This window comes from Centroberyx gerrardi, chromosome 15, assembly GCF_048128805.1.
Source record: "Centroberyx gerrardi isolate f3 chromosome 15, fCenGer3.hap1.cur.20231027, whole genome shotgun sequence".
Lineage (NCBI taxonomy): Eukaryota > Metazoa > Chordata > Actinopteri > Beryciformes > Berycidae > Centroberyx > Centroberyx gerrardi.
Genome location: NC_136011.1, coordinates 16,612,255 through 16,626,478, shown reverse-complemented (window position 1 = coordinate 16,626,478; position 14,224 = coordinate 16,612,255). Strand labels below are relative to the sequence as shown.

Sequence of the window (14,224 nt, the reverse complement as noted above, 5' to 3'; positions counted from 1 at the left end):
GCCCTGGTGACAGTGCTTCAGCAAGAAAAAAAAAGCCCTTTCGTGTCATCATTTGCACAACGTAATGAATAGGTTAATAAAATAAAATACTTTAATTATAGCTTAGTTGCCATATTGTTAATGGTGCCAGTGTGACTCAATTGAATAATACAGTTTCTACTATTAATTATCTGAAAGTGAACTTGTTTAAATGATATTTTACAGCCCCTTGATAAAATTACCGCTAGAGGCAATGTAATGATAGACAGACAAAGGCCATGCACGAATTATCATAAACTATTAGCTTGTTTCCAAAGGGTTTTATGTTAATCTTTTAGCGCTTAAGTACCCTGCAATTAACATATCAGGAGGAGCTGCCTTCCAGCTAGGCTTGCAAATTGAAGTGCTTAGATAAAAAAGCCATTGAGATGAAACCCTGAAAGAGAAGAGGAGCTATCGCACTGAAGTGTGCTGGAATTTTTACTTGTGTGTTTGTGTGTGTGTGTGTGTGTGTGTGTGTGTGTGCACTTGCAAGCATATCTGTGTGCAAGGGAGAGGGACTTTAAGAGCATCAAGAGAAAGAGAGAGAAAGAGAAAGAGAGCGAGATGCTGTGAGAGAGTGTCTGTGATCAAGGATGTATAACAATTCCATTATCTCTCTTGGGTGATGACATGAGATGTCTCTTTCAGGCCTCTCTCCCTTTGTCTAATGCTACACAGTGTGTGAGCTATAGGGGGAATGAAATGGCTCTCATTGGCTGCGATGGCGGCATCTGATGGAATGCGTTTACATATCAGGCTAGTGGCTTGATATGTAAATGCAGCGCATTGAAAAGGCTACAGGGAGATATGGTTCATTGTTAGGTCTTCACAGTCTGTGTTCCCTTTTATGCTAAGCACAATTGTATCCACTGAGCGAGCATCTTGTAAACCGCCCGTTGCCTTTGGTAGGTTAAACCCACAAAGGAGACCCATGCTTTGGAAGATATGCATGTTTTATAGGGTAATTGGCAGCTTTGCTTTGGTCTGTTTCCTTTGTTCTCAACGCATAGCAGCTGACACTGTTTACATTTACTACAATTAAATGAAAACTGCCATAACACTTGTCTTACATATATATATATATATATATATTTTTTTTTTTTTTTTTTTTTTTCTGTTTTGTTTTCTTATAGTTAAAAAATAGAAGAGGATAATTGTATTTCTAGCAATATCATTGCATAGCAATATTATTTTTGTGAAGAAAATGGTATTTCAATTCTGGCTACATTTCCAGAATAATTAGTGACTGAGTTTTGATTTGACAGCTTTGTCTATTTGTACACATCTAGCCATCTTTAAATAGAAACTAAATTGCAGTGTATGTTAATAATGTATTAATAATGTTACACATAGCATTCTAGTACACATCAGTCCTGAGTCAGTGAAACCACATTGCCCATACAGCACCTGGATATTTTCCTCTATCATCCAAAGATAGATGGTTCTACTGAGGCCTTAATCTAGTTCATGTTAAAGATTTGCTGGCCTCCAGAAGTCAGGTCTAGCATTGAGATGCCCAGCCTGATTTATATTCACTGGCATGGAAGAGGAGCCAACTGCACTATCTGCAAAGCAGATGCTGCAGCAGTGCCCTTGTATTAGGCCTTGTATTTCACCTCAAATGAAACTATTGAACAAGGTCAAGTCCTAACCCCCCCCTTCCCTCTCTCTCTCTCTCTCCCTCTCCCATTTTTTCTGATTCTCTTCCACATCTCGGACTCCCCCCCCCCCCCCCCCCAGTCTTCTGGGTAATTAATACCCTGACGAATATATTATGTCTGTAACCAAATGGAAAAATAGCATAAGCCCTGACAGAATTTAATTTCCCTCCTTCCTAAATATGAGAGCAGAGTGCTTAGGGAGAAACAAGGGCCAGGGCTGGGCCAAAATCCTGATGAACACTTTGCCTTCAAAACCAAATTCCTGTCTGTCAGCCCCCATAACTTATGGGGTGGAGATTACAAAGCTACCGATACAATAAATTAAATTGATGGACAGAATTATGCCCAGTGCTTCCTGCTCTCCCCAATGACGCACACTAGCTTAGCGCCGCCTGACAATGAGTGTGATTTAGCACCCGGGCAGGAGGGGAGAAGAGAAAACATTCACAGGCAGAGGCACCCAGGCCTCACATTGGCCCTCAGCCTAGTGTATAAAACCCAGCTTTAATTCACCCACAAACGTGTCGCCATTAAAAGACTAAGAATAGGGATTGCAGATCATAAATACTCCCTGATTTATTAGCTAACAACAAAGAGCATAAGCCCAGCCAAGGAGAGGGGGATTGTTTGACAGAATGTTGTCAAGGAGAAAAAGAGAGAGGAAAAACACTCATTCTCTCTTTCTCACTCTCTCTCTCTCTCTCTCTCTCTCTCTCTCTCTCTCTCTCTCTCTCTCTCTCTCTCTCTCTCACAGACACTCTTAGCTAAATCTGACCAGGGATGTAGCCCAGCCTATCTCTTGCAGCAGCGTAGGAGCAGATGTGTCTGCTCTCTTCTCAACGTGTGACAGACAGAAAAGATAAACAGAGAGAAAAGCAGAGAGAGAGAGAGAGAGAGGGAGGGAGGTAAAGAGAGCAGGAGCTGGCACGGCACTGGCTAATTTATCTCGCTGAGAGACAGATTAAAGAGAGAGGAGAGTGAAACAAAGTTCCACTGGCTTAATCAGCGGACAGCCTGCTAGCAGAAGACATGATAAATCAGAGCAGGCTCAGTCCAGGAGAAAGCCTTTGCTCTGGGAGGGAACGCAGCCATCCTCAGCCAAACAGCAGTATCTTACACATGGACTGTTGTGAATAGCAGCCTGTGAACTCACCATGTGTATACTTGCAATCGATACTCATTGCTATTGTTTGAACATGTATTGTTATACAGTAGCTTTCTGCTATTACTTTGTTTCAACACTGTTATTTTTAGTAGTGGGCGAACAGTCCTCCTTGGTGGTGTTGTGTAAACAGGACAAAAGGACTTGAAGGGCCTTGAGTTTCCCCTTGGTCTTTCTGTTGCAGCGGTGTCTTTCTTTAGCTTGGTGTCTGACAGGAGACTAACCCAAGGGCCTAACCCAGGAACAGGAAGAGGGGCTTAGATATCCCCGTGTCATTAGTTCACTACGGGGTCACAGCTGGGCCACTCAGAGCGTGATTACACCCCTTGATTTATCTGCTTTGGAGCCCAAACACAGATAAATCTCCGAGCTCATCCCCGCCGTGGGATCCTCACTGTCTGATAAACGGCCCAAGCTGAATAAACAACCCCCCCCACAAACACCCAAGCCCTCATACATTATGAATAATTCATTCAGATAGTGAGTTAAATGTGTATATTTTGTATTTTAAATGGCAAAGGTGCTTCTGTGATCTCCCTCCAATCCTCCGCGCATGTCTTTGATGAAATACTGGAGAGTCAGAGGTTGGCGGACATTTTGTTTGGTAGTTGTAAACTTTATTTCCTCGCCCCTGCTGTCGTCCTCTAGCATTTTCACATAAATATACTTTATGCAAATATGTCATGGGTTAGTCTGCACCGCAGCTCCTGTGTAGATATTGGCCTGTCTGTGACTTTATGACAAAGTTTAAAATCATTCATTACAGTGACCCCTGCGGTAAATTCACTTAGTGGAAAATTGCCCCAGCTCTCCTGTTTGGTGTGTAGATGTGATCACGAGTGCATTTTTAACTTAATTAATTGGCCGTTTCTGTTGACAAGAAATTTATGCAGTAATAATTTGCTCGAAATAGATGCAGAGCGCAGGAAATGAGATATCCATCAGGGTGCTTGTGTTCCGCCAGCTGCACCGCGGCTAATATGAAAGTATTTCAGGCTGCTCAGACCCTGCTGTTTGCGCAGTCAAGATTATATATACCCACGATCCATTGCCTGCCTCAGAGGCGCTCATGGAGGTCTATGATAACAAAGACTATGTGATTTATGGCCTGCTGTGAAAGCAGAACTTGATGAGATTAAACAATTTCATAGCACGAGTGTTTCTCAGAGGGCCCTCTGATTTGTGGCGGCAACGCCGACAGTAAATCAGGTTTATATATCTGAAAGCATGCTCAGCAAAGGAGTGCAATTACTGTTTAAGACAGCTACTTTTTATTTAATTTTTATCCCTGGTTTGTCTCTTTTATTCCTGGCCTGTCACACAGCCACTCACCTTCATAAGTCCTTCTGAGGGGAGGGATGAGGAGAGGAGGTGGGGAAGAGGAGGGGGGAGGAGAGGAAGGCACAGTGGCGTGGGCCCTCTGCTATCTCTCCTCCGCAGCTTTTAGAAAAACAACAACAACAACCAGGGGACAACGACGGCCACCGGCAGAACAACACGGGCATCCATAGAGCAGGGGGAAGCACTCCATTTTTAATGCATTGTTTGCCTGCTGCTCTGTCCCTGTCTGGGTAAATGGAGTAGGCAGAGTGTAATTAGAGTGCTGGGCTTTGCTCCGTGCCATAAAGATGACATGGTGTAATGATACAGCTTACAGGCCCGCAGAGGGTTCTGTCTCGCGACGGAGGATGTGGGTCGTTTGCCTGTGACTTATGATAGGTGTGGAAGATGACAGTGTTATCATTGCGGCGTGGAACTCGGAGATGTGGATAGGGGAAATTTCTTACGAAAGCTTGTCAGGGATTGGAGCCAAACGGAGATGGATAGGGGGAATTTTAATACTCTGTGTTTACAAGTTGTCATTATATTTCCAACTGGATTTTTTTGTTTTTTGCTCGAGGATTGTACTTTTTAATATTTTAATTATCATCATTATACAGGTTTTTTTTACTGTTATTTATTGATTGTGAAATATGTTGACTTACCAGTCCAAAAAAAAATAATTTAAAGCACATATGTATGCACTCCAAAAAGACTTATACATGCTAAATGCTTTTTATTATGTGTGAAAAAACAAACACACAATGCACAATTAAAACATTATATTTTATATCTTTGAACAGTGTACACTGTGAGTGTTCAGACAAGGGAGTTCAGATTTATGAAATTTAGATAACTGAGGTTCTGCTGTATTTACATCATATAAGTCTGCATCTGTATTACTAATCTGAGCATGGTTAGTTATCTCAGCATGTGAGTGTGTGTATGTAACTGAGCATGTAAGTACATGTGCGTGAGTGTTTCCTGCATTCATGTAATGTGTGAGTGCGTGTGTGCTTATTAGTGTGTGTGTGTGCGTGCACACATGCAAATTTGCATGTTTTGAAGTTGTGGTTAAATGTTCCACGAGTGTGTGTCTGTGTCCTTGGGTGAATATGTGAGTTGTGCATCTGTCTGCATCATCCCATATCTTCCCAGAAAACATCAAGAGATCTCATTATTTCGACACATCTCAGGTTTTTTTTTTTTTTTTCTTTTTTCTTCCCGTATGCCTTGAGTCAAAATTAGTTTTCATTCCCTCTGTGATCTTCCTGACTGAAGCCGGCTGAAAGTAAAGAAAATCGCAGTCTTCGTAGCGGGGCTGAGTCAAACACATACTTCACACAGCCGCAGTCTGAGTTAAGCATTGCTAAGTAACCTTCACATTTCACTCGTGTGAAGAGCTAATTTCCTTTAAGTTCACATGTCACTTTTTGTGGCTCTTTTTGTGGGTCCTCTTCAAATGTCTCCCGGCGTCTAATTGCATAGGAAACATTCCAGACAAGCCGGTGTGACAGGCCCGCTCCCAGAGTCTTCAATTATTAAACATCCCACACTCTAGAAAACAGCCCTGACGTTAGCTACAGCCCCTAATCGGAACAGAAAGCCTCATGATATGTCACACTCCTGAGTTGCTGTGGTTTCGTGTATGTGTGTGTGTGTGTGTGTGTGTGTGTGTGTGTGTGTATGTATGTGTGTATGTGTGTGTGTGTGTGTGTATATTTTGGATTAAACAAGGAGAGATGAAAATATTTCTCTTCACACCGGTTAAATAAGGAGAAACTCTGACAAAAATGATTTTAGTCACAGGTAGATCATAACGTTCACCACTTCCTTCTGTTTTAGAGATAAAAGAGATTATGTACAATGAAATGAAATGATGTGAAATATACAGATGATGTATTTTTTTTTATAAAAGTTTAAATAAGATATTTAGTCGTTGTTTTAACTAATATATACAGCATTGAGTAACTTTTATCCTTCATAACTTTAACATTTATTGGCATTGGGACATTTATACTGCTACAGAATCAGTACCAATGGAAAGGTCATACTGTACCAAAATAAGAAATAGCCCCAAGCTAATTCTAATGCGTACCTGCAATGCAGGCTTACGTTTCCGGTTTAAATCACCTATGCTTATTCTGCGAGGCACTCAAAGAAAAGGTCGAATGACTTTTTAAATTTCAACCTAAAAACAAACACAGCCTTATTACCATCTGAGAGTCGCCGATATGGACGATTAACGTCCAGTAGCGCTCAACCTTTGCTTGTCTGACGCTTAACAGTACACAAAACGGTGGTGCTCGCTGTTGCTAGTTCGCTCCGTGTGCCTCGTGCCCCGAGCGAAACATCTGAACAGTTGCTCTTGTGATCAGTGATCATATGATCCATTTACTCAGTGCAAGTTCATTGGAGTAGAACTGGTAAATCATTAAACACACGCTCAGCGGTCTTCCTGCTGAGCAAAGGCTGCTTTACTACCCACAAGTGCAGGCACCATTACATCAAATGTTCTTCCCGCTGCCATTACCTAAGAAAACAGAATTAATACTTCTCATGCACACAACAGCAATTTAAAACACATTATAGTCTTTTCCGTACCCATCTAAGGCACAATTACCAAGGTCAGAAATATAAAAAAAAAACTGACATTTGAATTACTTTCCCTCTGTTGCAGTTTTCACCATGCCAGTTGTGATTGTTCTTGGCAAAATGTGCATTTCAAAGATTTTACCTCAACACAAGTTTTTCTGGCTGTATAAAAACACCTAAAACAGCATTACAGTATATTATGTGGGTTAGTACATCATTCTTTTTGACATCTGAATTGGGCTTCTGTATTAATGCTCACCCTGGATTTGTATGGCTTTATATGATACATAAACATACATATCCATTTTATATCCATTACATGCTATTAGATTAATTTTGTGTATGTGAGCGTTGGTTCCGAGTTTTACTTTGAACAAGACAGCCATCTTTGATGCTAAATTAGAACACTTCTCTTTTTACCATTGCCATTAGATGCTGTAAGAAGCTGCAAGATTGTGCTGCTTATTTGTTTTTCATCTTCACTTTTATTTCCAAAAGTGTTGTATTGTTTGTAACCCTTAACTTCAGAAGCGTGAGACATGGATGATAAAATATTCTATCTAGTGAAGAAATAAACGTGTCATGCCAGCATTAAATGTTGACTCAAATAAGTTCACAAGTTGTGTCTCCTCTGATCTCTAACATCATCAGAAAGCAGCACCAGTTTATAGAGACAAGATGTGAAAAAAGTTCCATGCACAGACACAAAAGAAATATTTTGATATAGACCCAAAGAGAAAACATATCAAAAGACATTTTTATACATGTCTTTTGCAAGCACAAAAAGCAGAAATGGTGTCAAGAGAAAACAAAACAGAAAGCTTGTTTCTTCCAACAATTGCTTTAAGCTACAAAAATCTCCTTGAGTCCCTAGCCTCCCCTCAATGTCAGCCCCCCCCCACTCCCCCCACCCCTCTCTCTCTCCCTCTCTCTCTCTCTTTCTGTCTCTCTCTTTTCCCTCTTTCCCTCTCTGAGGCAGGACAGGGCCCTCTTTGCACCCTGATAGGTTGCGGGCTGATGCTTAGCAACAACATTCCTGTGCCCTAAGTAGCAGTAAGCCTCTGGCTGAACTCTTTGATGTGGCTGTCAGGCCACATTTATTTCCTTTTAGCACTTTGTCTACTTGTCCAGATGTATAAGGAGATAAAAAGGGCTGGTGTTTACACTGGTCTCCCTCTGTAGCGCGGCTGTAATTAGATTGTATTGCTGGTCAGTCTTAAGGAGGGAGGTGAGGTGAGGCAAGGCGGGAACCAGCTGTGTCAGGATGAGCTAGTAGGGGTGAGACCCCAGAGCCATGGGTACAAAAGAGGCAAGTAGTGTGTAGTGCACATAGTGCATATACGAAATAGTTAGGTGTATGTGTGTAATGCACCTTTTACTTTGGCAGCCAACATCATAATCACATTCTAGTGAGATCATTTCAGATCAGTTGATGTCAATGTAATATAATGTAATGTAACACCCATCAAGATTTGAAATCCACAGCCAAGCTTGCCAAACTTTGGAAACTTTGTTGCAGTTGCATTTGAAAAACACCTAGATATACGTCAGCCTTCCCCGACTTACTTTTTGTATTTCATATTTTCAGGAACCCCACTGTGGAGGTGGTTGTGTGCTCGGTGTGGCTCTTTTTGTGTTTTGCTTGTCTCCTGTCTTTCCATCCCTCCCCTGTCTCTCTCTTCCTGCTCCTCTCTCTCATGGTGATATGTTGGAAGCAATAATCACTATTGCCTCTGGGTTTATCAGCATTTATTCGCATAACAACACAGAAAGAGAGAAGACAGACAGCACTGTTGTGATGTATTATCCAGTATGGGAATCATCTTTCATAATGACATTCAACAGAGCTTCCTCTCTCTGCCACCACCCATTTCTCTCTCTCTTCTCTCTCTCTCTCCCTCACACACACACACACACGCACACACACTTCTCTTCATTTCTCACTCCCTCTTTCCACTCCCCTCTGTCCACCCTTTATTATCAGAGAATCCATGGTACTCCCCAGCCTGTAAATTTGTGCCGCATTATCATAAGCTGTGGTGATAACTCACATTGCACAGAGACAATAATGATGTGAACACTCAGCATATGCCCCGGGCCCAGCAAATTAAAACAATGCTCAGCTTGATGAGCAGACTAATCTGGACAGCAGAGAGAGAGAGAGAGAGAGAGAGAGAGAGAGAGAGAGAGAGAGAGAGGGAAAGGGGGGTTCAGGAGGATCTTAAATAGATGACACTGCAGCACCTCCCTCTGTTCAGTGTAGGTACAGCTAGAGACGCACAAGGGAGAGAGACAGAGAGAGAAAGAAAGGAGAGAGAAACGGGCAATAAAGAGAGTTGGAATGAATAGGAACGCGGGGTGAAGGGCGTATTTTGATAACATAAAGGGGGATATGACATGTCTGAGGACATGTAGGACATGAGAGCATCAGTAGCTTTTATTTCTGTATTGTTATTGTCTAGCCTTTGGGGAGCCGAAATGGGTGTGAAGAAGATCATTGTGTTTAGCACATATACAGTTTTCATATTCCACAATAAAACGCAATAAAAGAGGAAATTTTGCCAATTTATTGTTGAATATACTATCATCTCCTACGGTACTTCATACTGTACAATGTCATGTTTCTATTCCCACGGCAACAGTGTGTCATCTCTAGTACAATAAAATTAAATCTCAAACCATCATCCATGCATCTTTGAATTTGCTTTTGACTCGAAAGTTCAGCTGTGTAGCACTCCAGGTTGTTATGATTATTCAAACAATGTCAAGAACATTACATAGGTCCATCATCTAAGTATCAGTGGTTGTAATGTTTTAAGTTAGAGCAAGTCTCTTTAATGTCTGTAAGCACTGACCCATCTAAAAGAGTGAGGAGACAGCTGCACCCATGAGCAAACGCCTGGTTTTTGATTATGTTCCTGTAAAGTCTTGCACCAGGCCTGGTTTGTGATCAAAGCCAGGCCTGGTCCATCAGTCCTCTTAAAGCCAGTGAGGGAGAGAGAGGGAGAAAGAGAGAATCCCCATGATAACAGTTGTGATTCAGATTGAGTTCTCCTTCATTTGTTCCATGGGCTTTCCCATCAGAAGCATCGCTGCTTTCTCATCCTCTGGACGGGTCATTGAGTAAAGTGAAAGAGTGCAGAGGTGGAGGGGTACGGAGGGAGGTCTGAGGGGAAAAGAGGGAGGGTCGGGACATGGGAAAGCTGGCTGATTGATGTTCTGTGGGTGGGGTGAAATGGTTGCGCTGGATGGGACGGATAGTGACGGCCATGGAGGTTGGATGGGGTGGGTGTTTGATCAGCAGACGTGACACTGAGGAGGTGGGATGGCGGCGTCATGCATAGCAGGAGGGACCGGGCTCTGATGTTGACAGCAAGACACTGTTGGGGAGCAAAGTGACTGACATCCCATAGGGCCGAGAGGAAGGGGAGGAGGCGGCCCATGGCTCTATCCAGTACCCGGCTAACCTCAGCTCTCCTCCCACTCCTTCTCCTCCAACAAACCCTACCCCAGTCTGTGGGTGGTGGTGTTAATAATGTGGCAACTGGGAAGATTAATTGTGGACAAGCAGCAGGATTAGGAGGGGCTTTGTGGGGCCAGAGAGGGCCAGAGGAGGCCCAGGCTTCTGATCTTTCAAGCAGGCCAGGAAATGAGGCAAGCAGGGGCGCAGCGCTGGGGTGGCTCTGAAAGCACGGAAGTAGAACAAATAGAGAAGACTCGCAGCTCGTATCAAGCCTTGGTGGTTGAATCGCTCTGTCTGCTCTTATTCACTGCCACAGACAGACTCCTTGTGTGTTCATTGCCACAGACAATAACAATTATATGCTCAAAACCAAACACAAGGTAATATTAAAACAATAAAGAGCCAGTGTTTCCTGTTGAATTTTTTGTATATGTGATGGATGGTGGTGAATTTTTTCTGAGACCCAGGTCCACCAGGATCAGTTCTAGTAGGCATTGCAGTTGAGGAATGGCTCTATTTGGGCATGATGTCCTGATATATTTTTCCTCATACGGGAAAGGGCAGTTCTGACTTTGTAATTGCTTATTTTAGAGTGTTCTACCTCTTGTACTACACATTCTGTACAAGTACAGCATACAACTACGGGGTGATCTTTGATATTCCATAGAAGGTTTCAGCCACTCCAGAGGCTGAAAGCAGCAGGTCTGCTGTCAAACCTATATTTCTATTCCAAGCCATTTCCAAGCATATTCCACTAGCATCTATGTAGTAAGGTCTCAAAATAGGTTTATTTTGCCATTTGTCTCGTTGGTGTAATATGAGACACATGCTGGCCAGACCTTAATGCCTTTCAGAGATGTTATCTGAAAGCACATTATGTGATCGTTTTCAATTCACGGTGCTCTCTTTGCCCATGAAGAATATGGTTCCATTTAACAGTGTAGACCATTCCATTTCTCAAGGTTATGCATGGGCATGTAGAGGAACAACAATAAAAGTGGGAAAAATGCAGCTCCAAACCATCTCTAATATGTATTTGTCAGTTGGGTCTCTTGCTATGATTAAAGGCCCAGTGAATTCCTTCCTGCAGGAAAGGAAAGTATTTCTGCAAAGGCATCAGATATCGCTGTGTCATGATAAACTGCCTGCTCCACCAGCTAAAAGGCTAAGGAAAGGAAGAGGATGTTTTGGACCTTGAAAGTGTACAAAAAGAACAACAACACAAGAAACTCTTGACCTGTTTGGGAACGTGCTCTGAGATTCAGGCCGCTATTTTCTCTGACTCTCAGCAGCATTTGTCACACTTGTTTAGCTTGAACTTCTATGTTTGCTAACAATCAATACCTCATTCCAGTTGCACACCCAGGAATCTATGCAACATATTTACCTCACATTCTAACTTTGTAACATTAAATAAAGAGAGCTGAGTATTAATGAGCAAATTGTGCTTCAGCTCCAGAAGCCGTTGAGAGGTTATTTCATGCCATCTGTCGGACTGCCCACATAACAGCGCTACATTCGGCTCGTCAGAGTGAGTGACATCTACCCTTTAGTTGACCACTCCATGAGGTCATGGCTGAGTGAAGGGGAGGCCTCCGCTGACCTCTCCCCCCTAACCAGGTAGTAGATCAGATCATCAAAGCCAGGGCTGCAGCTCCTACTACCTCTTCTATTCCCCTCCACAACACATGAGAAGTAATGAAACCTGACCTGCCACATTCTGCCATAAAACATGAGCGGTGCTTCCAACATTTCCTGTACCACTCCCAAAGGATTTATGACACTCACAGTCAGCCACAGTGAGAAATCCTTGTCATTTTAAACCTTGTCAAACCCCTCTCCTTCCCCTCAATATTTTTTCTGCTTTTTGTTTGTCTCCTTTCTCCCAGATACCTATTGAGCCCAGATCTGAGAGCTACCCATTGCCCTACACCCCTCTACCCCGAGGATCCAGAGATGCCAAGAACCACAAAGGTAAGGAAAACCCCTTTCCACCCCTTTAGACTTCCTAACCTTTCCAGACAGGCTCACCTGTATAAATATTCTATGCAAAATAAACAAGATGCAACACAATATAATGCCATGCATTCAATAAAGACCAAGGCCCATGGATTATGTAAATATAAGCCATAACCCTTACAGTTGCGGGGAGTGGGAATCTAGTGAACTTGAGACTGAGTCAAAGTTATGTTATTCTTATTGATCTCATCTGTGTGATGTGTTGATAGTGGGAATAAATCAGAGTAATCTAGGTTAACTCTATTGATGTGAATGTATGCGTGGGAGCATGCACATACAGTATGAGCCATCCTTGGTCTGTTGATACTAGAGATTGATTGGGCCTTATGTTGACATGATTATTTAGCAACTTCTTAAGATCAAACAATACACACATGCAGAACGCATCACATACATTAAAAATAACAAGAAGTTCATAAGTTCACATTAAATAGCAATGAAGGACCTAGACTGCTTTCGTGGCAGGTGCTCTACAGAAACTTCAGTAAAATAAAGATTTACATGTCACCAGAATACATTTGCACTGTGCTTCTGCTGACATTTTGAACTGTCTGTTCTAGAGTTAGCGGTGCAGGGTACTAGATGTAAGAGGTAGCATTTCTCTGTGTCTGTTTCTCTGTGTCTGTGGGTGTGTCCTGTGTGTGGCCATTACAGGCATTACAATAAACATAACAGCAAGGAGACCAGCTCTTATGCCTGAGACATTCATCATAGTCTTTGTCTTCACAATGCAAAACACTGGTGATGGGCTGACCGCCACTGCAGTAGCACAAGAGGTCAATAGTGAGCAGCTCAACCCTACACAGATTAGACCCCCTGCCCACCACCCCCATCTGCGCTGCCAAGGACAGATCTATGTCATGAAAGCCTGACCAGCGGCAGCTCTCGCCGGATGTAAGGAGAGGAAAGGCCCCGCGCTTTGTCAAAATCAGACCTGGCTAAGAACAGTCCATTAAAAGGTGAGGGGATCTGACACATGAAATATTTTCCCCTCCGTCTCAGATCTGAGCAGCGGTGACAGTCTCCATTTGTTATTTTTATGATGCGGCGCTGCAGCCTTAGATAACACAGCCCTCATCTTCGCCCTTCACCGCCTCTTTATGTCCCTGCCTCCATCCCCTACCCCCCGCTCCCTGTTTTTTATTTATCTACACTTCTTAAACATACTTGATTTGTTAAATGTGTGGTAGACGATCACAGTAACTCTCCGTGCAACGAGAACAAGGCTGTGGCAAAGCAGTGCTGCAGTAATGGAAATGTCTCGAACAGTAATGCCGTGTAGTTAAACAACTGAGGGTTTACTGAGTTACATTTAAGATGTAGACGGTGACATTGTTCTAGGCACGCATTATACAGTATGTGATTGAGTCAGTATTTGTTTTTCGTGAAGGGTTAATGAAATGGCCTGGTGTATTTTTGTTTTGTTTTTTTTATGGTGGGGGGGGCTGTGTAGCTTTAGCCTGGCCTCTGCAGCAGCAGGGAGATCAGCAGCAGGTCTGACATCGCCCTGTCGGCTGCACAGAGAGAACCTCCCTTTCCTCCTTTCAACCCTCTGTGGCCCCCCTCTCCTCCCCCCATGTCACCTGTGTGGAAGCCCCAGAGCCCGGGTGCCAGAGGTAATTACAGCAGCTTGGAGCTCCCAGAGGAGGCCAGCGCTGGCAGGTCACTGCCCAGGGAGAGAGGGGTGGAGACCAAGGACAGAGCTCCAGGATAAGTCCCTGTCTTGGTGGGTGGAGGAGTCAACCTGGAGGAGACAGGGAGAAACAGGGCAGAGAAGAAAAGAGAAGGCGGGAGAGGGAGAAAGGGGAAAGCGGGGAAGAGGGAGAACTGCGCTGTAGAAATAGTGCAATCTGAATCAACTGTTTCATAGAGCAGGTCCGACAACCGGTACAGGAAGAGAACTAGAGGGAAGGATAGTGAAAGATAAAGGAGAGAGGAAGAGACAGGAAGAGGACCAGCGTTAGACAGTGAAAGAAGGCGAGA

General features: G+C 43.2%; 1 protein-coding gene across 1 annotated transcript in view; it reads left to right on the top strand.

The window, feature by feature from the left end:
* The window catches only part of lrmda (leucine rich melanocyte differentiation associated), a 196,810-nt gene that overhangs the window by 161,566 nt on the left and 21,020 nt on the right, over positions 1–14,224 (top strand). Inside the window, exon 6 of the mRNA XM_078288817.1 lies at positions 12,112–12,196. Coding sequence (XP_078144943.1) covers positions 12,112–12,196 — 85 coding nt within the window. The remainder of the gene's footprint in view (positions 1–12,111; positions 12,197–14,224) is intronic.